Raw genomic sequence first — 23,910 nt, 5'->3', positions numbered from 1 at the left:
CGCAAAGAACTCCCAATGCCAGCATGAACCCCGCTTCTTCTGCTGCTGCGCTTTCTCCTTCGCCCCCTCGACTATTGACTCGGGCTTGTCTCAGGCTGAGCGTCTCAGAGTTCCCTCCTCGCTACTGTCCTCGGTGTGCTCATTGTGTCCAATTGCATTATCGCTGCTTTCTTTCGCGGCTCTTATACTACTTAATAGTCGTACGTACTCCGGTCTGTCATTCCGGGCCTCTCCTTCGTATCTGAGCCAAAGAGCAATACGAAAGGACCCCGAAGTCATCGTCCCCCTCTCCGTAGCTTCAACGGCCAAGCCAGGCGCCCGCATGCTGCCAACTTGTGTCTCACCTCGATCTTGATCCTTTCTCAGGCATTTTTCCACCCTCGATGCCTACTCTAGGAGGTCTTCTGAAGAAACGGCGAACGAAGGATTCGCAGACCCTGTCTAAGGAGCTTCAGGCTGGTTCCACTGGCCACACGGCGACGTCACCAATCGCTGCCGAAGATACCCAGCACCACCACCACCTTTTCCACCATAACCACCACTCGTCCAACAATTCTGCAAATTCAGAAACCTCCAACCACCAGGCCGCCAAACAGCAGTCCAACGAGTCATCAGCCACCAAAACTGCCGACGGTCAAACCGCCTCCATGCAATCCCCCGCACTCCAGCCCACCACTTCCGCACACTCGAATTCCGGCCACCACCACCAAAGCAGCAATGCCGCGAGCATACACAACATCATAAACCCTTCGCAGCAGAATAACCCGCAAGTCTCCCGGACGGAGCGCACCACCAAGGGAAAATACACGCTCGATGATTTCGCAATTCAGCGCACTCTTGGCACAGGCAGCTTTGGGCGCGTCCATCTTGTGCAATCAAAGCACAACCACCGCTACTATGCTATCAAGGTGTTGAAAAAGGCGCAAGTCGTCAAGATGAAGCAGATCGAACATACAAACGACGAGCGACGAATGCTGAATCGCGTTAGACATCCTTTTTTGGTCACTCTGTGGGGAACTTGGCAGGACTCACGGAATCTCTACATGGTCATGGATTTCGTGGAGGGTGGAGAGCTGTTTAGCTTACTTCGGAAGTCTCAGGTGTGTTGTATTTTGTCATTCCTGGCCGAAAATGGTCAACTAACGTTGGTCAATATATAGAGGTTTCCTAACCCTGTCGCTAAATTCTATGCTGCCGAGGTGACTCTGGCGCTGGAGTACCTCCATTCATTGAATATCATTTACAGGGATCTCAAGCCTGAAAACTTGCTCCTAGACCGCCACGGGCATCTCAAGATCACGGATTTTGGCTTTGCTAAAGAGGTGCCTGACATTACCTGGACTCTCTGCGGAACGCCCGATTATCTTGCTCCGGAGGTTGTATCCTCTAAGGGTTATAACAAGTCTGTTGATTGGTAAGTGCTGTTACGTATAGACCAACCTGGGCCCGCTAACTTGTTCAAGGTGGTCTCTCGGTATCTTGATTTTCGAAATGCTATGCGGCTTCACGCCCTTCTGGGATCAAGGCTCTCCTGTCAAGATTTATCAAAATATCCTCCAGGGAAGGGTAAAATTTCCGCCATATCTTCACCCCGACGCTGTGGACCTACTCTCACGGCTCATCACGGCGGACCTCACCAAGCGGTTAGGTAACCTTCACGCTGGGTCCGAGGACATCAAAAATCATCCGTGGTTTGCGGAAGTCACTTGGGAGCGGTTGTTGAGGAAGGAAATCGATGCGCCTTATGTGCCCCCAATCCGAGGAGGGCAAGGTGATGCAAGCCAGTATGAGAACTACCAGGAAGAGACAGAGTCCTACGGCCATGGTGGTGACGATCCGTAAGTTTCTACCTCTGCAATTTCCGGCAATTATTTCTTGCTAAATTTATATTTCTAGTCACGGCCATTTGTTCCCGGATTTCTAGACGCTCTTATGAGTGATGATGATATGATATTCATTCTAGAGATTGTTCTCTGATTAGAACTCATGCTTCTACTCTATCATGGAAGACGTGTGGAACCTGGTGCTTAACACAGGACAGCGTAGCTTACTCCACTTGTCGGTCTTGATAATCGCTGGTCGAATGGGACTTAAGCGTTCTCGGAATTGAATGTTTAACGGACATCGGGCCTAGCATCGGTTTTTGCATCAAAAGTATGCCATGGCCTTGCCCCTCTTAATAATTTGCGGGGCTACTCTCATTTACGATGAAGAACACACTCCCCCTATTTCACTTATTTGGCTAGGGCTTCTGTTTGGTCTTTATCTTCAGCTTTCCGGGCATGGACGGTGGGTATGTCTCTTGTCTGGTGTTGGTTCTGGGGGACAGGGACACTTAAGGTGCTGTGGTCATGTTTTGCTGATGACATGTGCGATTTGATATTACCATCTTTCTGGCTAGTTTTTTTCAGTTGGCGCGGAGCTATTTTGGTTTATTGTTCCCTCTTACCATATGGGAGGAGGCCTGTATAATCTATGTAAATACGTCCCAGTTCCCCTCGTATGGAATAAGAACAAAAAGTAGATCAGGAATCGGCCCAAGCACAGGCTATTTTATATATATAAAACCACCAAGTAATATCTCCGCAGCCGCGCCACACACAAATGCATATTCAGAAGGATTGAACCAGGTTGTCAACATAACTCCCATCCGTTCCGATCTAACCAATACAGTACAATCCCCTTCCGTTATTATCGTACAAGCACTCCTCCCCAGTAGCGGCCACATTAATTAATCTTCCCACTTTACATGCTGGATGCGGACGGCCCGCTCGTAGCCAATGAGTTCGCCGCAATCACGTCGAGGCCGCCGTTTCTCTTGTCCGACGTGGCGCGGGTAAGGTACGTCTTACTGGCAACGTTCCATAGCGAGATATACTTCTCCATACATTGGGACAGGCAGGTCTGTTCACCGGTGCTCATTGTGGAGCCGGGGGATGGGATGCAGTTGTCGAAGCAGTGCTCGTTCACTTTCTGCGTAAAGTTAGTACGCGTGTTTACAATATTTCATACAGTAAAGACAGTTGCCGGAGGGGTGGTTACGTACGCCGATGAGTTGGCGGGCGTTGCTCATGGCAGCTTCTTGTTGGAGTTGCTTCAGGATGGCAGTTTTGACTTCCAGTGCTTCCTGGCCGGAGGAGCCGGGGGCGGCGGCGGCGGGGGTGGAGGAACCGAAAAGACCCATTCTGGATGTGCTGTTTATTTGCTGGGAGAAAGAAAGATGAGGATGGAGGAACGGTATAGTTAGAGCTGCGGTTGTTGAAATGATGTCGACAGGATCTGAAGTAATAGTGTATCCGAAAAAAGCTGTGGCGCCGCCGAGGCGGAGAGCGCGCACCAGCCACAGCCGCGGGAAGTGGACACCTAACTTCTAAGGCTGAGGGTGAGGTGTAGTGTGAACTCTACTAAGGTTGGTCGGAGTTGAGCTGAGTGTCTGATCTGTCCAGTTCTCTGCTGTCCGTCCGACTGCGCCCTCGCGAACAAGCTATTTTCCTTGTTCTGTCCTCTTTCTCCCCCGACGCGGGATTCCTTCCTTTTACTTTAATTCCGACCTTGTCGCTTGCGAGCTTATCGATTCCTCGACCGACTCCGCTGTTGTTCCGTTGGTGCCAGGTGGAGGTATACCCTGGTTATACAACTGAGGGAGTGTGCAGTTGAATGTCCCGGCGACATTGAGTGTATTTTTCCTGCCGTATTACAGTCTATCGCTACTCTCAGCCTTTGCATCCACGATCTTTTTTCCGCTTTGCCTTTAGTTCACGATAACAATGTTGTTGCCCCGGCTTTCGACGCTCTTGTGTCTGGCTGGCCTGACGGCTGTGCCCGCAGTCAATGCCTATGACGGGGATGAGAATGTTAAGAGCATCCCGGTGTGTATAGACCTACCTTTCGATATTCTCACTGCTAACTAATCGTTGTTTGATAGCTCCGAACTCACAGTCTCAATTCCGTGCGTTTACCATGCTCACCACCGTCCCCGCTTTACAGTATCGACCTCCTACTAACAGTCGCATAGCCATACTTGGATTCAGACTTCCAAAGCCGCTGGTTCGATTTTGGTGGTGATACGGTGATTCGTGCCGACAAGTATGTCCTCCTTCATATACATCTAGATTCTAAGTCGAGGAACTGGAGGCTGATTTAGCTTAGATACGTCCGCCTTACCGCGGACCGACCATCGCAGCAAGGATGGATATTCTCCCGCGTTCCTTTGACTGCTACAAACTGGGAGGTTAGTAACAACGCGCATGTGGCCACATTCGTTTGGGTCTAAACATTGACCGACCTGCCGTCTAGATCGAGTTTGAATTTCAGATTCAAGGAGAGGGGAACTTGCACGGCGATGGCTTCGCCATGTGGCTCACCAAACAGCGCGCCACACAAGGCCCCGTCTTCGGTTCAACAGATAACTTCGAGGGTCTCGGAATCTTCTTCGACACATACAAGAACAACCGCCCCGGCACATCCTTCCCGTACGTCATGGCCATGATGGGTGACGGCAAAACCAGCTACGACCAAGCCCATGATGGCAAGGCCAACGAATTGGCTGGATGCTCTGTACGTTTACATCTCTCGCCTCCAATATAGCTCTACTGACCACACCCGCACAGGCCCGCGGCCTTCGCACTACCTCGGTTCCCACCAAAGCCCGCCTTACCTACTTCCAAGACAAATCCCTGACCCTAGACCTCCAATACAAGTCCGAAGACACCTGGACAAACTGCTTTACGCTTACGAGCCCTGAAACAAACATCGCCATCCCCTCTGTCGCATATCTCGGCTTCTCCGCCGAAACCGGCGAACTTAGCGACAACCACGACATCATCTCCGTCAAGGCCCAGAACCTCTACAACGTCGGTGGCTCCAAGGGCACAGGCGGCAGCGGTCCCTCCCGCAAACCCAACAAGAGTCAGGGCAGCAAGTCGAGGAAGAACCAGGAAAGCAGCTGGTCGTGGTTCCTGTTCAAGGTGTTCTTCTTCATCGCCGCTTGCGTGGGCGGGTATGTTGGGTGGACTGCGTACAGGTCTCGAACGAGGTATTCGCGGTTCTAAGTGAGGAGTTTATTGTTGGTGAATGGACGCTATGGATTGATCTCGGTGGTGGGTTGATTATTGTTCAGACTGGAATGAAGAAAATAACCAAAAAAAAAATCATTTCAATTTGTTGTTCTATATCTGACCCGCCTTTTTCACGTTCTTATCTTTATCGTTACTTTGCATAGCCATGATGTATGCGTACTTTCTGATTACTCTTGCTACTATGAAACGAGTCAAAAGTTTCACGAATGTGTATTTCACCATTTCAGAATATATATGAACGCTGAAGTTTCAATGCAAACAATGGGTATCAATGGTATCAACGCCAGAATCCTCCTAAGACGTAGGAAAAAAGAAAGAATAGAGGGTATGCCAGTAGTAGTAGACCAACGCCAGAGCCATGCCAATGCAATTCGTAAATGCTGACTACCGTTTCAAGTCGCTCCACAAATGGTCAATGATCTGAAAGACTTCTGTAACGCTGCGCATTACCGACTCATCGATTCCTAGTGCACCGTATCGATGTTGAATTTTGTCCGGATGCCACCGAACTCGCTCTGCCTTGAGCGTAGAGAGCAGAGCAGCATCGGGAGTAGATTCGCCTCCAGAATCAGAGGGTTGCGGAGGAGCTCGCCGCATGAACTCCTCTACATTTTCTTTCGTCACATCCCTCCTCTTCCCTGTCTCGACGGGCCAAAATAGTAGATTCCGTACTTGAACCACTTCTGTTGTTCCTTCGCCTTCACTTTTATTGCGTACCGACTCAATCTCTTCCCAAGACCTCAGATAGCTTCCCCAAACCCCCTTCCATACCTCCTTCATCTTTCTCCTCTCCCGGCCCCGTCGAAGACTATCTTCCATCGCCCTTTCGAATTTTCTTTTCTCCTCATTCGCGCCAGCCGCCTTCTCAGCCTGCACCTTTGCCCTCTTTTCCGCTCTTATGCGCTCCTGCTCCTCAAGCATCCCCTCCCTCGTTCGCTTCCACATCTCACCGCGCACATAAGCCGCGTATTCCTCCTCGTCCATCTGTTCAAGCTCGCCCTTTCCATCTCTTTCCCCACCAAGATGCCCTGGCGGGGCAGCGAAAGAGTGTACCGACTGACCATAAACCGACTCCCAAAACGCCGCGCCTTCATCATCGCCTAGAGCATCGAAGAGAGATTCACGGAAAGCAGTGTTTGGCGACAATGGTGGGCCCGGGTAAGACGGGACTGTGTTGGGTGAGGGAGAGCGAGCGGTGGTTGTTCTGCGGCGTTTATATCGGCGGTGATGGTGGCCGCCGCCGTCGTCATCGTGCCGGTGTCTGTGTCTATGGCGGTGGGTGTCATGCCGATGAGAATCGTGTCGTGATGATCTAGAACTCGATTTTGATTTTGATTTAAAGCGGAATCTCCCTTTGCTTTTGCTTTGCGATGCGTGTTCGTCAGGCTCTGGAGCTGCGGGTTTGGTACTGGATTCGGCTTTTGATTTGGAATCGTGGGCTGGTGAAGAAGGTGCATTGTCTTCTGTGTCCATGGCCTCTAAGCAGTTCCATGTAATCGAGGTGTTATGGGGTAAGGACAAAATCGGCGCATCTCGGCGACTAGAGAGAAATTGATGGAAGAGGGACGGACGGTCGAGGTTCAGATGGCGACTGGAAGGTGCTATAATTTTAATTTACGACTTTGTATTTACGCTAGTAATTTTGTCTATCAAAGTGTCTCAAGCGACGAGCGAACCCTCTAAGATGCGACAATGATCAGTCATGCTTTGAATATATGCCTCTAATGAATTCTAAGTGGTCTATTACTACAAGTCCTTGCAGAAATGCCTATTATATCAGTATACATTGAATGTATATGATATCACAGGTCATGGAGTGATGATCAGATAAGATAAGGGCCAAAAATTACACTCCAAACCGCTGCGTGACGTACCGCATTCCTCCTTCAACCTCCAACTGCGCAATTTCCACCATCTCCATCGTCAAACAACATCCCACACCACATCCCACGCCAACTATGGTGCTCGTCGCTTATTCTGACTCTGAAGCTTCTGATTCAGAGCCCGAAAATAACACTCCTGCTCTCACCCCTGCCTCAACAACCAAACCCGCCGGATCATCCTCAGGCGCAGCTTCAACCGCAAACCCAAACTTCCCATCCATCGTCGATAAAAGCAATCCCCGCAAAATCCGTGTCGCACTTCCAGAAATTCAGCCAGAAACAACAGATGGAGATGATGCCGATGGTCCGGCGCGCAAAAAGCCTAGGATAGGAGGTGGAGGCGGTGGTGCATTTTCGGGGTTCAACTCATTCCTGCCGGCCCCAAAACGGCCAAACGCCACCGCAGAAAAGGAGAAGAAATTAGGCGGAGGACCTGTACGAAAGGTGTTCAGCCTGAAGACAGGTGCTGCACCGGGTTTTGATAGAGAGGCTGATGAGGAGATGAGGAAAGATATGGAGTTTGACAACCTAGGGGCCGCTGGTGGCGATGATGACGAGACTATTCCGAAAGCTGGGAGCTCGCAAAAGGAGGGGTATGAAGAGTTTGAGGATGATAGCCAGGAAAATACCACGAAGAAGAAACCAGAAGAGGTGGTCTTAAAGGGGAATCCGATGATGTTTAAGCCGTTGTCGGTGGGTCGGACCCAGAAGAAAAAGAAGACGATGGCCACGATTATTCCGCCCCCGGTGCCAGAAAACAAAGAGAAAAATAGGAGCATGGAAGGAGAAAAAGGGCCGAGCGTACATGCACCGGCTCAAGCCCAGAAGCCTACTGCGCCTCCTCCGACCCCGAAACCCAAAGTCAGCCTTTTCTCCCTGTCGACAGATGAAACAATTACGCCAAACACCTCAAAATTAGCTAATAGCTCTACATACGAACCCCTTGTATATACGAATGAACACACGCCTGCAGCTGGTCCAGTCCCAGAACCCGAGTCGGTTTCTGTCTCATCAGCGCAAACGGCCCCCCCAACACAATCGTTGGATTACATCGCGGATGATCTGAACCTCTCTCGTGCTCAACGACGCCAGCTGTTTGGCCGCAATGCTGACCCATCGAATTCCCGAATCCTACACTTTAATACGGATATGGAATATGCTGCCAACCAGGAAATGGCACATAAGGAACTTGCTGCGACACAGCACAACCCAGTCCGGGCTATTGCTCCCGGCAAGCACACGCTGCAACAGCTGGTCAATGCGGCAAGTACGCAAAAGGAAGCTTTGGAGGAGAGTTTCGCGACTGGCAAACGAAACAAGAAAGAGGCCGGTGCCAAGTATGGATGGTAGCATGGCGATTTCTCTGATGTTGCTCGTTGATACGTATACCCTAGCCACGTTGTAACTGTAATATAATATAAGAACTAGAGGGTCCTTATATGCAATTAGTTCCGTCATTTTTGGTCTAACACTATGTCCGCTTGATGTAAATATATTGATAGCCTTCACATGGATTCTAAAGGGTACCCGAATGAACCAAAGGAGATGATGGTTGTTCCCACTTTGAGATCACTTGAACTTAATGCAGCTCACTTAGTAGAATGGCAGAGATGGCGAAGCATAGTTAATCGNATAGGGCTTTGGGAGTGATAATGTCATTGTATGATCCTAGGATCAACTAGGTAAAACTGTGGGAAAAAACGAAGGGTATTATACTCTCCTGCTGTACTAAATGTTTTCGTCAATAACAGGAGGCTGGAGCTGCCCTGGAGAGGCGGCCATTTTCGGCCTCAGAATCGGACATTTTCCTCGTTACTTTCACAGTTCAAATTCTAACTGTAGTAACTTAGCGTCTTTGGAGTTGAACAGTTAACAGGGCAGTATTTAATAACTGGCACTCTATCATTTCTATACACACTGTGCCCCTTATTTACAAAGGAAAAAAAAACAAAACAAAACAAAACAAAATACATGCTTTTATATGCACACGAAACAAAAATAGAGAGACAGAGAGAAACGCCACAATGCTATCAATCTAAGAAGAAACGTCCACGACCTCTGCAAACCACTGCTTTAATGCCGTGGCTAAAACAGCCGGGAGCTCCCTTACATCACGCACAACAAGGTAATAGGGGAACGGGAACCCTTCAAGATATCTCTTCATCTTCAACTTCATTTCGCCAGTACCGCTCTCAGTATCCGGCTCAAAACTGGCCTGCGTGAGATCCAGTATGGAGTTTCCCTTCAACGCATCCACAATTATGAATACGATCATAATTCTTTCTTCCTGGGCCTGACGGACCAGACGCTGGATTGTTTCGTGATCTTCACAAATACCGTCTGATATAATGAGCTCGAGTTGCCAGAGATCGGCACCGCCGCCAGCAGGGGATTGCTTGAAGCGTGCTTCGCGGAAGAGAGCAATCGAGTCGGCAATTAGCTTGCGTACATTCGTCCCAGTTTGCTGATAGCTGAAGTTCTGGAAAACTTGGACACCTGCTTCCGATGAGAAGGGTTTGCCAAAGTCGTGGGCCACGCGAACGTGGTCTTCACTACCAAAACCCAGAACACATAGGTCACCCGCCTCAAGCATGCTCAGACTCTTTGCGACAAGTGCGAGAGTTTCAAATGCAAGTTGACCGCTCCCACTCTCAAGCATGGACTTACTGTCATCGACCGCAAGCATAATTTGATAGTTGCGCTTGGAAGGGACGGACCGGCGCATCCAGATCTTGTCGCGCTTGTACTGGGAAGCGATGTAGGGGATGATACGCTTGATATTGAGACGCTTACCGGTCCGGAAGTCGCCACGAAGTTTTGTCGCGAGTGTTGGTGCGAGGATCAGACGGAGCTGTTCGGTTAACGAAAGAGATAGATCGTTTGTCGCCGATTCGTATTTTGACCATAGACGTTGGGCTTCGTCTCGTGGGGTTAGAGGAGGCAGGGTGGATGAGAGATGGATGGCGGCTAGGTGGGAGTCAACTTCGTCTAGCTCTTTAGTTTCTGCTTGTTCAGCTAACGCATCTCTCGGATTTTGTTGACTCTGTGACGCCCCTGGAATAAATGCACCGGGTGCTTGGTTGTCACTAGGGGCGCCGGCATGGTCCAGTTGCATTGCATCCTCCAATTCATTTTCTGGAAGGGCCTGAGACTCTTCTGAGGCGTCAGGCAGCATTTCTTGATCGGTAGGCTTGACATCCGACTCTACGCCCTTGTTCTGGTCCAGAGCTTTGGCTTGCTCTTCGTTGGCCTGACCAAGCGCTTGGGTATCAGCGACATCCTCTTGGTCTGCCAAATGTTCAAACTCTGCATCGCCCATCTCTGTATCCTGAGGCAAAGGCTCGTCTGCCTCGCCCTCCTCCTGTTTCGAAGCATTCTTAATTTCTTGCTGTCTGCGATGCCATTGCTCAAGAACATCACCCAATTTCTTGAATGCCTGTAACTGAGGGTCTTCTGGGTTGACATCGTCCGCTCCTCCTTCGTCTGTGTGTCTTTGGTTTTCTTCCCCTTCTTTCGCAGCACCGGTTTGCTGGTTCTTCTCGACCGAAGGATCAGTAGAGCCGTCTTCTTGTTGTGCGTTGCCGGATGCGCCTTTCTCCTGGTTCTGGTCTTGCTCAGCACCGAGACCGCCATTAACAGCTTCACTGGGGGCAACTTCTTCTCCGGCGGCTTCATTATCATCCCGTTGGGCAAGGAAGTCGTCTTGCTGGGCATCTTCAGGCTCCTCGCCGTCCTCCTGTCCCTCATCCTCGCCTTCAGCTGTATTGGCGTTCTCTTCAGCTCCAGCTTCCTCGTCCTGGTCGATCTCTTGCTCTTCCCCAAGCTGGTCATCGGGTCCCTCCTCTTCTGGACCCTCTTCCTGCATCTCGTTCATTTGTTCGTCATTCGGGGCATCCGGAAGATCATCAAGTCCATCGTCACTTTCGAGGCCTTCTTCATCAGCTCCTTTCTCATCACCATCAAGCTGCATCTCTTCTGGAAGGTCCAGTGTCTCTTGCTCCTGAGCCTGGGGATCGGTAACATCCATATCTTCGCGTCCAACAGCCTCGCCTTCGTCCTCAGGTGCTTCTTCCTCTTCCTCTTCCTCGTTCTCTTCATCTCCTTCACCTTCCTCTTTATCTCCCTCCTCGCCCTTTTCACCCTCCTTCTGCTCTGGTGCAGCCGTTTGTTGATCAGACTCCGAAGCGCCTTTACCTTCTTCGTTCTCCGTCTCTTTTTGCTGCTCGTCATGACCGCCGTCCCACATCTTCTCATCAACAGCCGATGCGTCCAAGTCATTGACGCTGCCAACCTCCTCATCAATATCGCCTTCTTCTTCTTCTTCGCCACTTTCGTCTTTCTCCTCGTCTTCTGCTTCGTCCTGTTCGCCCTCTTCTCCTTTCAGATCTTCCTGGTCCATGTTCACCGCGTCCTTGGATTTATCCATATCCTCTCCAGCCCCTTCTTGTTGCTCCTGCTGCGCGAGCTCCGACAGATCCTCATCATCGCCGACATCTTTACTGATATCTTCGGCTCCTTCTCCTTCACCAAGTCCTGTTCCACTTTCTAGCTTTCCGGCCTGCCCTTCCTCGGTTGATTCCTCATGCGGGGTACAAAAGCCTTCGGAAGAGACTTGGACAAAAGATTTGGTGAGAACGTACGACATCTTGCAGGTCTCTCGGTGCACTTTTAAAAAGCGGCCAACAATGTCTTGGCTGATATCGTAATACTTGTTCATGATGGGCAACAGGCTTGCCAGTAGGGCAACTGCCAATGGAATGCCTGTATCTGATTGTTGCTGAACACAGCGTAGTGTTTCTAGAACATCATCAAGGGCCTTTGTGATATCAGACAAATGTGTAGACTTAATAGCTTTTGTGAAAAATTCATCACTTCGGGAAAGGGATCCGGTTGATGTAATCAAGGCCGGTATCTCCTTGAGCTTCTGAAGACTGACAAGAATTTTGTCCGCGGCTGAAGTAAGACTGGAATCAAAGTCTTCTATGGCTAGCACGCCCATATCCTTTGCGGATTCTGCAGATTCTACCTTGAATTTAGTCCAAGGTAGAAGTTGGTCCAGAACAAAAGTAAGATCAGGGCGGTCTCGAACCCATTTCGCGATATCAGCCCTCAATTGGCTCAGGGAGGATGCGGCTTCGTCAACAGTATGTTGATGAAGTCTCGAGGTAAGTCCACTCGGCAAGTCGGGAAGATGTTTAATGGATTGTCCCAGGCGTTCAAATGTGTCTTTCCACGCTTGCAAGCCAGTGGATATATTCAATGATACACCTTCGGAGAATTTCGAATGCAACTCCACAATTGTTGAGGCAAGTCCGAGAGTTGGAGCAAGCCATGCAACTGCTGTTGTGATTTCTTTCTTTCCACTCGGGAGCTCGATATCGGACTGGACGATCGAGGACGCTCCCGATTTCCATAGGTTTGAGACCTTAACGAGAGTGGACTGGAGGGTGCCTAAGTCTGACAGGGCAGGGGAAAGGGCGGATCTCTGCTTCCTTATAATGAACAAAAGATGCTCCATGGAACCCAGACTCCTCGACACCTCCACATTGCTAAGTTCTTCGGAGTAGCTCCGCGATGCTTGACGTGCACGGGGAAGTAAGTCTAAAAGCCGGTGGAAGTAGGCGTCGCAATTCTCGATTAGTTGCGTGACTTCTGAATTTGCTGGAAGAGATGTGCTGGTAGCAAGCACCTTAGCGACGGATGCCTGTGATTCTATCAGGTCGGTACCAGCATTGCGCTTGACGCCCATCTCCAGAAGTTGCCGCAAAGTGTCTGCATAGAAACGACGTTTCTGGCCTTTGAGATGCTGAACATCGGCTTTATTCTCCTCTGTCAGGACCTTTGGCGTCTGTGTTCTGTACTCCTTAATGTTCTCCAGGAAAAATTGAACAAAGCCGTCCAGTTGGTTGCCGATATCGAATTCTTCCGGAATTGAGAGGTACATGCTCAGCATACTCTTGACTGTTCCGTCCGGGTTTGTGAATCGAGGTGGCCGAGTAGACCAGACCTTGCCTTTCTCGCATATGGCGAGGGCTTCGGGCAGGTTTGTAGGAGAGGCAATCGGCTCGCGGCGGCTAAAGATCGCATCGTCGTTTCTTTCAGGCATACCCTGGCTCAAGATCTGTTCAACCGGGAGACCCAAGGTCTCGCGATACTTGCGGACCAGCTTGAACAACTTCACATGTGATCGCCGGGCACTCTCTCTAAGAGCAACAATGTTGGTGTCCTTCCAGCTAGCAAGCTGGATCTGTTCTTTGATGTCTTTTTCGAGAGTAGATCGCTTGTCACCCAGCAATTTATTTACCGCGGGCTCAAACTCGGCATAATATTGAAGGAAATTGTCAAGTGCAGACACAAGTTGCTTTAGCGGCGGATAATCTGCGACATAAAGCAGGAGGAGAGATCGGAAGTTCTTGATGAGCCGGAGGCGCTCGCTATACTGCCCTAGCGTAGTTGAATGAGTGAATTGTTCCAGTGTACCGACCACCTCTTGCACATGGTCGCATAGGTCTGTTTGCCCTGACTCTGCGATTTGAATAGGCGCTCGTATGAGTGCTTCGAAAGCGATAAACCACCACGAACTCACGTCCTGGTCACATTTCTCTTTTTCTAGATCTAGGAGCTTTGCCCAAGTTGATAGCTCCAGACGCCGCCAGGATATTATCAAGTTCGTAAGCTCGTCGTAGTAAGACGCTGCTGAGTACTCTCGGCTCGCTACAAGCTGCCATTCATGGACGAGGGAATGAAGCTTCTCAACCTTTGTCAGAAACTTCGCGACAGGCTCTGTGTGCTTGAACTGATAAATCTCTTTGCAGAACAAGATCACGTCACCGGGCACAGCGTGCTCGGGCCAAGCATTTCGTATCTGTGTGAACCGAGATTGGATAGAACGCGTAAGAGATAGTAGTTTCTTGGCTTCAACCGGGTTTTGGTCCGTGTAAAAGTTGTACCCGCTTGTCGAAGCAGTAGTTCTCTTGACAAGATCATCTTCTAGAAGCAAGAAGATAGCCGAGACCTGCTCTTTAGGAGGGAGATGCGACAAGGGCGAGTCACTGTTTTCCGGCCAGATTGATCCCAGCAGCGCGGCAGACTGTTTGACATAATTGAGTAGCACCATCCCGTTATCTGCAGACTGGAACAACTTTGCATGAAGGTCGGTAAGGCGAACTGAGATAGCTTTAGGATCAGCCGCCGTTGATGAAATTGTATCTTGGTCGGATCCGTCCTCGTATGTCGGGAAAAGCTGGTTCAACTCGTTCGCATCGACCTCTTCGCTGTCCTCCCAAGAGCCTTTGAAATGATACATCTCATTTTTGCGGGCGTGTTCTTCCTGATCTTCCTTCAACTTTGCCTTCCAAAGCACGTAGAATTGCTCGACAATGCGGAAAAGGGACTCTCGCCCACCCTTCGTGGCAAGGAGACCGGGCTCCATGGTTTCAGCTACTCTAAGAGATGATAGCTCGTGGAACCATAAGTCAGTCGCATATTTTGCGTTGTGTGCGACAGGATCATTGTCTGACACATGTGGTCGCCCAGAAGCCCCAAGGAACGGCGTTCTCTGGCAAATAACCCGTGCAAGAGCTGTCTCACGGGATTCTTGATCAGGTGAAGAGCCAAGAGAGAGACCAAGGTCTAGTACGTGCAGGAAGCGAACGACAAGCGTTGTGATGTCGTCGTAGGATCTGTAATTGGTGCTCAGGCGCCTACTTAACTGTTGAATATTGTCACGCAGCAATTTTCTCATGCGCTCGTTCTCGGGTCCCTTCTTCGTGGTGTTAATCAGTTTCTCAGGGTTTCGAAGGAGAACCGATTTTATGATGCTTGAGAATTCACCATGGAGAGTGCCAATTTCTGAAGTTGCTGGACGGGTGACAGATGATGGTGGAGGAGCTGCGCCCAGGCTGCGCAATTCCTTTTGCACGAGTTCCTTCCTTATGTTGGTGGACTGCCCAGAGAATACGTTCTCAAACAGTGTAATGGCATCAGTCTTTGCGGTAAGTTCGGCAACACGATGATGATGTCGTTCTCTTGCGACGACAAGGCTTAGAGAGGGATCAAACGGCTTGTCCGGGACAAATAGCCACAGGAGAATAACTGCTAGTTGCACCAACGCACTTGCGGTATCCTGTGCAGCATCCTCGCCCGTGGATCTAGTCAGTAAGGCCGTAACAAGCTTCGGAAGTGCCTTATCTGCAATTGCTCTAAAGTAATGGTTGGTCGGTAGGTTGCGCGCTAGACGGATGTTGAGTGAGAGCAAGCTAGGTGGTAAGCCTCGTTTTCCTGCCAAACGTAGAAGGGTAACCAGCTGCTCAAATGACTGCGGATTGAAGAATTCTCGGTGGACATCGACAAACTCCGCAGTAAGCTGCAAAAGCGCCTGCCTAAGAAGCTTGAGCTGATCTAGAGCAATTTCTCGGCTTGTCAGAGCCAAAGCGTGAGAAAGGGTTTGTTTCTCAATTTCCAGAGCATCCATCTGTCCTAGACTGACGCGATCAACAAAAGCTAACTTGTGAAGCAATGACAGGGATAATGTGCCATTAACTGCAGTTCCAGATCCGGAAGACCGCTGGTATCCTGAGAAGAGTGACAGTCGGTGAAGTATATCGGGAACCCTGCTTTGCAAATTTGAAGAGTTGAAAGGCTGAGCTGGGCGACCAGCGAGTAAAGCCATAATGGACTGGATCGCATTCTCAGATGCCAGAGCACTTTCGGTGAGAGCAGAAATATCATGGTATTGGCATAGAACCTCAAACTCGTTTGAGAAGTACGGGCTTTGTGCCAACTCAGAGTCTTGCACCACGCTTGCCAAGCCCAACACCGTCTGTCTGAGACTTTGGATGAGATTTCCTTCATCGGCCCCTTGCAAAAGTATAGACCTCTGTGTTTCAACTAGGGAATTACGCACTCGACTCAGCTGGGACAAATCAAGACGCGTCCGGTTAGCAACTCGCATAAACTCGGACGCTACCTGTTCCAGATCCAACATGGATGTCAGCTGGGTATGAGTTGAAGCTGTCGCTGGCCTCCATGATTCCCAGAGCTTTTGCATGCCGAGCCCTGTAGTAAGTGCCCAGTTTTCGTGGAACCGTTCAAGCGCTTGTGATAGAGCAGAGGCCAACGGATTGAAACCAGCACCAAGATCAAATATTGATGCGCATAGTGATTTGCCGATCTGAAGATAGACCAGGAATTCACCTTCATCAACTTCGCTACTTGTTGTGATTCTCAAAATATCTGTGCAGAAATTGATAATTGCACGAATAGAAGGAATCGGATCATGTTGTTGCAAAAAGTCACTGTCCAAACATTGAACAAACTCATATACGAGTTGCCCACAATGCGATAAAAAGCGTCCAACTGGCTGTGTTGAATCCTTCATCAGGGAAGGTATGCGCTTAGCAGCTAGAGATCGTTGTAATCGACTCATCTGGCTCGGTTTAAGAGACTTGCTAGATTCATCTGCGAGGAGTAAGACCTGTTTGAAGCCATGTAAGTCAAGTTTGGACTCTTGCAGATGCGCCAGCAGAATAGCGGAATTCAGTGGCAGGTCACGTTCCAAAACTAAGGTCAGCGGCTCATTAGCTAGAGGATGAAGAGGCTGCAGATGACCCTGGATTGCGAAGGCAACATCCCCTAGGTCGACGGATTTCTTAAACACATCGAACAATGGACAAAACTGGTTATCGTGGATAACGGAGACATAACGATCCAGGAGCCTCGAGAATTGATCGGCCTGGATACCAGGCAAATGAGGTGAGACAAGATGTTGTGATCGTTGGAGATACGCTAGGTCCGATATCGACAGGTGGTCGAGGCGAATCTCGTACGATTGCTCTGCCACGTCCTCAAAATCAAGATTCCAAAGGGAGCGGAGACGGTATAGGTAAGATTGGCTAACATAGGTTGGCGTGGCGGAGTAGTCCAAAGTGTCGTCGTCGCGGGGTAGAATACATATCTCGACACACCGATTTCGCATTGCGCGAGATAGCTCTCCGTTCCGAGAATCCATCGTCAAGAAAAGTCTAAAGTTTGGATGGGGTTTAATAACTCTGGCGTTTCCGCTTTCAGTGCGCTGCTCGTTTAGAATGAGGGCTCCATTTGGTTCGGTCAAGGAGTTTAGCCTGTCGAGAACAGAAGGGTTACAGAGATTGGCATTGTCAAGGACAACCCAATCTCCTTTCTGGACGGCCTGCGTCAACACACCCTCAGTCCACTCAAAGCCGACTTTGAAATTCTCCGACTCCTTCGAAACCTTGAGTAGAGTCCGCGATCGATCAAGGAAATGCACCATTGAAGGCCTAGGATAGAGTTGGTATACCTTCTCCAGCAACATGCATACTAGGTCTAGAGGTGCATCGCGACTCAGGTGCTCGTAGAGCTCCACAAAAGCGGAAACTTCTTCTTGAGAGATCTCAGACGGATAATAGGCGAGAATGTGTCGTCGCACGAAGAGCAGGATATCCTGCAGAAGGGACGATGCTTCTCGATTGTGGTCAATCTGCTCAAAGCCTCCAACAAGGTCCATTGTGTCGGTGTCAGCGCTCAAGGCTAGCTCAACCAAATTAGCACCGTTGATAGCAGCAAGCTTTCTTATCAGTGTCGTCTTGCCACAACCTGATGGCCCCACTAAGATACTAGGCCATGACTGTTCGATGCAAAGCATGAGAGACTCCAAGACAGAAAGATCCCTTGGAAGCATTTTGAGATGAGGATTCGGCGTTTCTTGAAGCATCAAATCCCTTCGCATCACACCAAGACCAACTTGCATACATTCCGGGGTCATGTTATGGTAGTAACTCTTGGCCGTTGTCGAAGCGCAGTCGAAAACACGCTCGTAAATCCGGTAGACATGCTCTCGATCCTCTTCAGACCTGAACCGTTGAGAAATGATAATGTCTAGGAAATTCTTTGTATCTATTTGGAGCGTTCCACGATCCGCGAGTTGAAGCCATCTTTGGATGTCGCGCAGATTGACCTCCCAAGGACCACCTAGAACACCTAATCTCCTTTCCTGAACGATTGCAGTGTTCAACAAGGACACAAAATCAACCAGGCGTTCGGTTTGCGTGGTGGGACTGCCAGGAAAAAGTTTAGCACAAATACGTTTTAAATCCGTGTCGGTGAAACTGTCCGCGTATACCACGGTAAACCGGTTAACAAAAGAAGCAGGCAGGCCCTTTCTGCCACCCCCTTGGTGGTGAGGATTTTGTGCTGCAAAGAGGACGAAGTTGGGATGGCGTTTAAAGGTTTGGTCAAGTTCCGCAATGTAAACCATCTGGCGATGGTCTAAGCAGGCGTTGAGACCTTCGAGGACAGACTGAGAGGCCAAGTTCATCTCATCCAAGAGAACCCAGTCACCGCGCTGCATTGCTTGCAGAAAGGGTGCATCTCGCCATGCAAACTGACCAACATCACCACCTTCCACAGGCACATCGGAGCCAAATAAATCTGTAAGATCTGTTTGCTCAGACAGGTTGATTCGCGTAAGCGGTTTCCCGAGAGCTCGAGCAAGGGCAGTGACCAAAGTGGTTTTACCCACACCAGGACTTCCTTCGAGGAGAATAGGCTTCGTTAATTGCAGACCGCGGGCGATCCGTACCGAATTAGCAATGGTTGTAGGAGCATCCATTATGAATTGTGCGTCGGGCTGGGCATCACCCTGTATGGTGAGATCGAAAGGACCCACGCGCAAGGCTCCATTGTGAACATCAATAATGGACTTTTGCAGGTAGATATTCGACGCATCGACGCCAAAAAGCTCCTGCAGCTTGTCCAAACATAGTTGTCGGTTTCCCTCCAGGTTATGTAACGTAGTCGCAAGCATTGCGGCCGGGTTTGCGCCCAATGTGTCTATGAATACCATTGCGGCTCCATGAATAACGGCAAACATGAGCTCAGAGCCTCGGCATTTATTGACAAAATCAACCCAGGCCAGGAGATCACGAATAGACAGTGAATTACTCGAGGAGCCTTGGAAAGTTCGTTTGAACCATTTCGCAAACTGTAACATTTTCCGAGGAACATGTTCTGACTGCGGTTGTAGTTTCATCTGAAGGATAGGGAGGATATCCTCATCTTCCGACAGTTGGGGTGCCCAAATCTCTGTCATTCGATTTCTGAGGGCAGCAGAAAGTTCTCGCTTGCCGTAGTCTCCGCCAGGGTTCATGGTTGAAAGGAACTGGAAACCACTGTCCGCCACCACCATGGAGTCAACGGGGCCCTTTTCCGCCAGGAGTATCGACCTATGGGGTTCCAGTACACTGTTGAGCCGCTCCAACACTGAGTCGTCCGCTAGAGAAATTTCGTCCAAAAGGAAGAATTGGCCCGTCTTCATGGCCGTGATCAAACTTCCGTCGGTCCACTCAAACAGTGCATTGAGGCGAGCGATATTCTTTTCAATTCGCCCAAGCAAATCCGGCTCGCATCCTTGCCGCTGTTCAACACTGAGAGTACCAAAGGCTTGCCTGAGCTCTTCCAACGATTTGGTTCCGTCGCCCAACACGGTTCGCAAATCGCTACGCAGGGTGTCTTCGATCGCCGATCTGTTTCTGACTGGTCGTTGTGCTCCGATAAGGTCGCCAGTTTCCAGATTCACGTGCGCATTGACGATATGAAGCTGTCTTTGGTAGGCATCGGAAACTGCCTGGCAAAGCTGAGTCTTTCCGCAACCTGTTTCACCAACAAGTAAGACAGGCTCGTTGTTTTCAAGAGCCGTGGAGACTAGCATAAAGAGCCTCCTCATTGCCCTTGTCCACACAATGCCAGGTGTTAATTGCCTTAAGCCTGGTGCACGCTTGTCCATTGCTGAAATACTGTAGAGGGTGTCTTCATTGATGGTGACCTTCATGACCTCTTCGATCACACCTTTGACAGCAGCGCGTTCCTGAGGGTCTCTTACCCTCTCCGCAAGAAGCATGAAACCATTTATAGCCAGCTGCTCTCGATCGTCTGCATTCCGAAGCGCCCACCGAAAGAGGTCACGAAGGGTGGCAAAACTGTTTTTCTGCTCGAATAGTCGGTTCGCCTGGCGCAATAGAGAGAGTTTCCGATAAACAGACACTATCCTGGTACAAAATGATGGCGCGATTTGTGATCTTTCTTTGAGAATATATTCAAGCTCACTTTCCGGTATGTCATCAAAATGCAGTTCTAGGAAACGATTCCGAAAAGCGCGAGACAATACTTTTCGGCCACCATAAAGACCTGCTGGGTTCTGCGTCGCAAACAGCATGAAATTCTGGTGAGGGTGGACGACTTCTTGCGTCTCTGGTATGAACAGTTCGCGGTTATCATCGAGCAGCCGATTGAGTGCCTCCAATACGTCCGATGGCGCTAAATTGAGTTCATCCAAAACAATCCAGTACCCATTTCTCAAAGCCTCTACCAAGATACCTTCCTGATAACGGAGAGTTCCGTCATCGTCGGATACATAAGACCCGAGATACTCTTGAAGATCGGTATGTTCATGATTGTTAATGCGAACGAATTTATTGCCAGAGACCTTTGCAAGATACTCGATCATACTCGTCTTTCCGGCAGAGGTTGGACCTTGAAGCAGGACCGGGAATCGGCGGGTGGAGCTCGCTCTCACAAGATTCTTGAGGTTCTTCTCGATGAAAGGTGTTATGATATAATGAGGTTGTTCTTCAGGTGTCAAGTGCCCCTTTCGCATCCAGTAGTGTTTGAATTGTACATATTCGTTGCCATCATTAGGAGGTCTAGGGGTCTGTCCCAGTAATGCCCTGATGTTTTTCACATTGCTGAAAATGTACTGTTCAAGCAGTGGCATCAACATCCGCTCCGATTCTTGGCTCAAAATTGTCAAGAAGCTCATTGAGAAGCCTTCAAATATTGCTCGGCGCAATCCATAAATCTGCGCGTGATCCGATGCATAGATGAGAGTACGAACAAGTGTTCGAATGCTAAAGTGCGGTCGTTGTCCGGCTCCGTCTGTTAGTTTGTTCTCGTTACTGAGTCTTTTGGCCTCCATGTAAAGTTGGGCAAGATCTGGCGCAGCCCTAGAATCACTCAAGGTTAAGTCCCCGAGGTACTTTTTGATCAAAGACAAGAGGTCATCCAGCTCATTATCGGGTGACTGCACATATAGTTCTGTGAATCGGGAACGAAGTCCTGGTGGAAGGTCCTTTTTTCCAGCATCTGTCGCAGGGTTCATGGCACCAAATATCCGGAAATCAGGGTGTCCAAATACACGTTCCACGTCACCGGCCTCGGAAAGTAAAACAGAGGGTGAACCCTCGCTGCCATGGTGCAAAAGGCTTGCGATGTTTTCAAGGGTATCGGGCGATGCTAGGTTGACCTCATCAAGAAGCACCCACTCACCATTTCGCAAGGCGCGAACAATCTTTCCCTGTACGAAAGCAAACGCAAATTTAGCATCGCCCTGGGAAACCTGAGCTTCAAAGTCATCGAGTTGAGCTGCAAATCTTTCCCATCTCTGTCGCAGAAATTGATATTTGGGCGAATCCAGTTTCCTTCTCTTGGTGGGCTGCTCTCCTTCTCCGGGCTGAGAAGGACCATTTCCTGACTTGAAGACGCCATCGGCCAGCCGAACTGCTTCATGCCAATGATTTACCAAACGGGCCCAGTTTCCGTTTGCAACATTCTTCGCAATCGAAGTCAGAAACTTCTGGTTCTTTTTCGCAGAGAACGTTAATTCAAACAAAGAATTGAACTCGTCAAACATCGGAATGGCCATTGTACGAATGTTGACCGGTTTGAAGCCGCCCAGCAGATCAGTGCTCTCGCTTTGCTGGGATAAGTTGACTACCGTGAGCTTCTGCCGCATCAAGGTTGCAAGGTGTTGTATCACAGTCGTTTTGCCGATACCCGTCTCTCCAACAAGAAGAACCGGTTCCGCCATCTCGACGGAGGCTGCAACTTGTTCCATTAACTTTAGAGCGGCTCTTGTGGTAGCAAAGCGAGATGAAGTAGCTGCTAACTTAGGCGCTGAACCGCTTGGTACCTTGACCTTGCGGCAAACCTCTCTCCCGAGGACGAGACTACTACCGTGATCCAATAGCGCTGGTGTTCGCTCATGTAGACAAAATCCTGCACGCTGAGGCGGAATCTGGAGCGCTTCTGCAACTTTCAAGGCCAGGGATTCTGACAGTGCGATGTCGGGTATATATTTAAGAAATATGTCCACAATGTCGAGAAAAATGTCGTCATCGGTTCCTTCGGGAGTCGCTTCATATCCTGTCTTCACACCCAGTCGCTGAATCCTCTTATGCATTCTGCTACAGAGTTTGATAAGATCGCGCAAGCCTGGAGTACGACCTTGGGAGCTTTTGATCGCGAGACTTCCATGGAACGATGAGCACAGCTTTTGGTAGACGTTCATAATTGTGGGCACCCGAGATTCAAGAAGAGCGAACTTTTGTGCAATCACTTCTTGAACTTCGTCTATTGTTAGCGGATCCACCTGCACCCTGTTCCAAAGCCTGCTTCCAAGAATGGCGGTGCTGGGGGCAACTTCCTCGCCGGCGATATTGTACGACGATTTCATGGTTGCGATGATTTTGAAGCCTTCAGCACACTTGATGCGCTCCCTTCTGCTAGCTATTGTCAGTTCACCCTTCTCGATTATAGGAAGAATGAGACCAATGACTTCAGAAGGGGCGCGATCTAGGTCTTCAATCAATATCCATCGACCCTCTCTTGCAGCCTTCGTCAAGACACCAGGTTGCCATGCAAAGCTCCCTGTGGCCGGCGATGTTGAGTACATCCCGAGAAGACTTTTCGCATCTGTCTGCTCGTTCAAGTGAAGCGTTACCATGGATTCTGACTGGCCCATAGTGCTTGCAACGTCGTTTATCAAGCATGTCTTTCCCGAATTTGGCAGCCCAACTAAAAGGATCGGTTGGGGTCTAGTTAAAGAGCTGGCTATCCGTCGTAGATTATTCACAGCTGTTGGGGTGTTCACGACCAAGGATGGCTTGAGTGATATGTCGGTTTGTCGTGGAATCAACACGCCACAAACTTCCGCTGTTCGACCAGTGAGATTGTCTCGCAATTGCTCCACGTGTTGAATTTCCTCGGAACGTAGCCTTGTAGCCCTTATAGAATCCAGTCGCCTTTCTACAGCAACCCATCGACGCTCTTCCCAAAGCCCAAGGCAACGATAGTCGATTGAGATTCCTTCCCAATCTCCCTCTATCGTATCATCCCCACAGTGTGTCCGCAGTATTCTCTCTGTTGAAGCGTCTGCGGCACGCATATAGAGACAAAAACATCGTACCGCAAGATATCGGACCACTTGGTGATCATGGCGAAAAAGGGCTTGCAATTGCGACGGCGCGATGGCAGGTGAAAATGCTTCTAGGTCGAAAGAAAGAAGGCGGAAAATAGCCAAAAGTAATGTGTGTATCGTGGAGTCATCTATTTGCAAATTAGTCAAGGCATTAGATGCAGCCAACGCCGACAAAGGGCCAGCCCGAGACACGGCATATTGGCTTGCGAAAGGTCGTAGATGTGGTGCGAGCGGCAGTATTCGTGCGAATGCAGAGACAACTTCGATATGATCGACACCAGAATCCGGAAGAATCCAGCGTGCAGCCAGATCAACGAATATCGGTTCGTATAAGTAGAAAATTTTCTCCGTATACCCTGATCTCAATGCGCCGACTGCAAGCGCATTTAGGTACTGAGTCCCTGAAGCGGTGCGGATGAGGGCTGCAATCTCATCCGGTAGCTGTTCAAGAAGTTGGGACTCGTTTAGAGTCCCCTCGTAGGCAGGACTGGCGCCCATCCTGAGTCCAACCACGCAAGGAAACTCTTTTAGTGAGTAGAGGAGAAAGAAAGTGCATATCGCAGTACTTTTTTCCTATCTTTTTTCTGCCGATATTTAGTGGCAGGTCCCCACACAACCAGCCTCACCGCCCTTACCTAAGCACGGAGGCCCGCCGCAGCTCCGATCGTTCGTTGAAGTA

General features: G+C 49.7%; 6 protein-coding genes across 6 annotated transcripts; 3 read left to right on the top strand and 3 right to left on the bottom strand.

Moving 5' to 3' along the window:
* Positions 1-383: 383 nt before the first annotated feature.
* pkaC (cAMP-dependent protein kinase catalytic subunit pkaC) lies at positions 384-1,924 on the top strand (the record flags this gene model as incomplete). Its single annotated transcript, XM_040849484.1, has 4 exons — positions 384-1,100; positions 1,161-1,414; positions 1,464-1,838; positions 1,897-1,924. 4 exons carry the CDS (start codon positions 384-386, stop codon positions 1,922-1,924), a joined length of 1,374 nt encoding a protein of 457 aa, XP_040702741.1.
* Positions 1,925-2,745: 821 nt separating this feature from the next.
* tim13 (protein translocase subunit TIM13) lies at positions 2,746-3,184 on the bottom strand (the record flags this gene model as incomplete). The annotated part of the gene is made up of 2 exons (XM_040844885.1): positions 2,746-2,973; positions 3,047-3,184. The coding sequence occupies 2 exons, from the start codon at positions 3,182-3,184 to the stop codon at positions 2,746-2,748; spliced, it is 366 nt and encodes a 121-aa protein (XP_040702740.1).
* Positions 3,185-3,507: 323 nt separating this feature from the next.
* On the top strand, positions 3,508-5,305 carry ASPSYDRAFT_984882 (legume-like lectin family protein). The gene is made up of 6 exons (XM_040853256.1): positions 3,508-3,869; positions 3,926-3,949; positions 4,016-4,086; positions 4,150-4,231; positions 4,297-4,557; positions 4,611-5,305. The coding sequence occupies exons 1-6, from the start codon at positions 3,768-3,770 to the stop codon at positions 5,049-5,051; spliced, it is 981 nt and encodes a 326-aa protein (XP_040702739.1). The 5' UTR covers positions 3,508-3,767; the 3' UTR covers positions 5,052-5,305.
* Positions 5,306-5,462: 157 nt separating this feature from the next.
* Positions 5,463-6,551, bottom strand: ASPSYDRAFT_151169 (uncharacterized protein; the record flags this gene model as incomplete). Its single annotated transcript, XM_040842077.1, has 1 exon — positions 5,463-6,551. One exon carries the CDS (start codon positions 6,549-6,551, stop codon positions 5,463-5,465), a length of 1,089 nt encoding a protein of 362 aa, XP_040702738.1.
* A 187-nt stretch (positions 6,552-6,738) lies between these two features.
* On the top strand, positions 6,739-8,599 carry ASPSYDRAFT_45350 (PRCC domain-containing protein). The gene has a single exon (XM_040847023.1). The coding sequence runs from the start codon at positions 7,037-7,039 to the stop codon at positions 8,309-8,311; it is 1,275 nt and encodes a 424-aa protein (XP_040702737.1). The 5' UTR covers positions 6,739-7,036; the 3' UTR covers positions 8,312-8,599.
* A 116-nt stretch (positions 8,600-8,715) lies between these two features.
* Positions 8,716-23,761, bottom strand: ASPSYDRAFT_45349 (AAA family ATPase midasin). Its single transcript, XM_040847022.1, has one exon. It carries the CDS (start codon positions 23,727-23,729, stop codon positions 8,997-8,999), a length of 14,733 nt encoding a protein of 4,910 aa, XP_040702736.1. The 5' UTR covers positions 23,730-23,761; the 3' UTR covers positions 8,716-8,996.
* Between the last annotated feature and the right edge of the window lie 149 nt (positions 23,762-23,910).

Source organism: Aspergillus sydowii (assembly GCF_001890705.1).
Source record: "Aspergillus sydowii CBS 593.65 unplaced genomic scaffold ASPSYscaffold_5, whole genome shotgun sequence".
Lineage (NCBI taxonomy): Eukaryota > Fungi > Ascomycota > Eurotiomycetes > Eurotiales > Aspergillaceae > Aspergillus > Aspergillus sydowii.
This window is presented reverse-complemented; position numbering and strand designations above follow the sequence as displayed.

Bases quoted from the DNA above. Each gene is read 5' to 3' on its own strand.
- ASPSYDRAFT_984882 (XM_040853256.1), top strand. From the start codon at position 3,768: ATGTTGTTGCCCCGGCTTTCGACGCTCTTGTGTCTGGCTGGCCTGACG. The intron at 4,087-4,149 runs GTATGTCCTCCT...GATTTAGCTTAG, and splicing joins ACGGTGATTCGTGCCGACAA to ATACGTCCGCCTTACCGCGG. The intron at 4,232-4,296 runs GTTAGTAACAAC...CCTGCCGTCTAG, and splicing joins TGACTGCTACAAACTGGGAG to ATCGAGTTTGAATTTCAGAT.
- ASPSYDRAFT_45350 (XM_040847023.1), top strand. From the start codon at position 7,037: ATGGTGCTCGTCGCTTATTCTGACTCTGAAGCTTCTGATTCAGAGCCC.
- ASPSYDRAFT_45349 (XM_040847022.1), bottom strand. From the start codon at position 23,729: ATGGGCGCCAGTCCTGCCTACGAGGGGACTCTAAACGAGTCCCAACTT.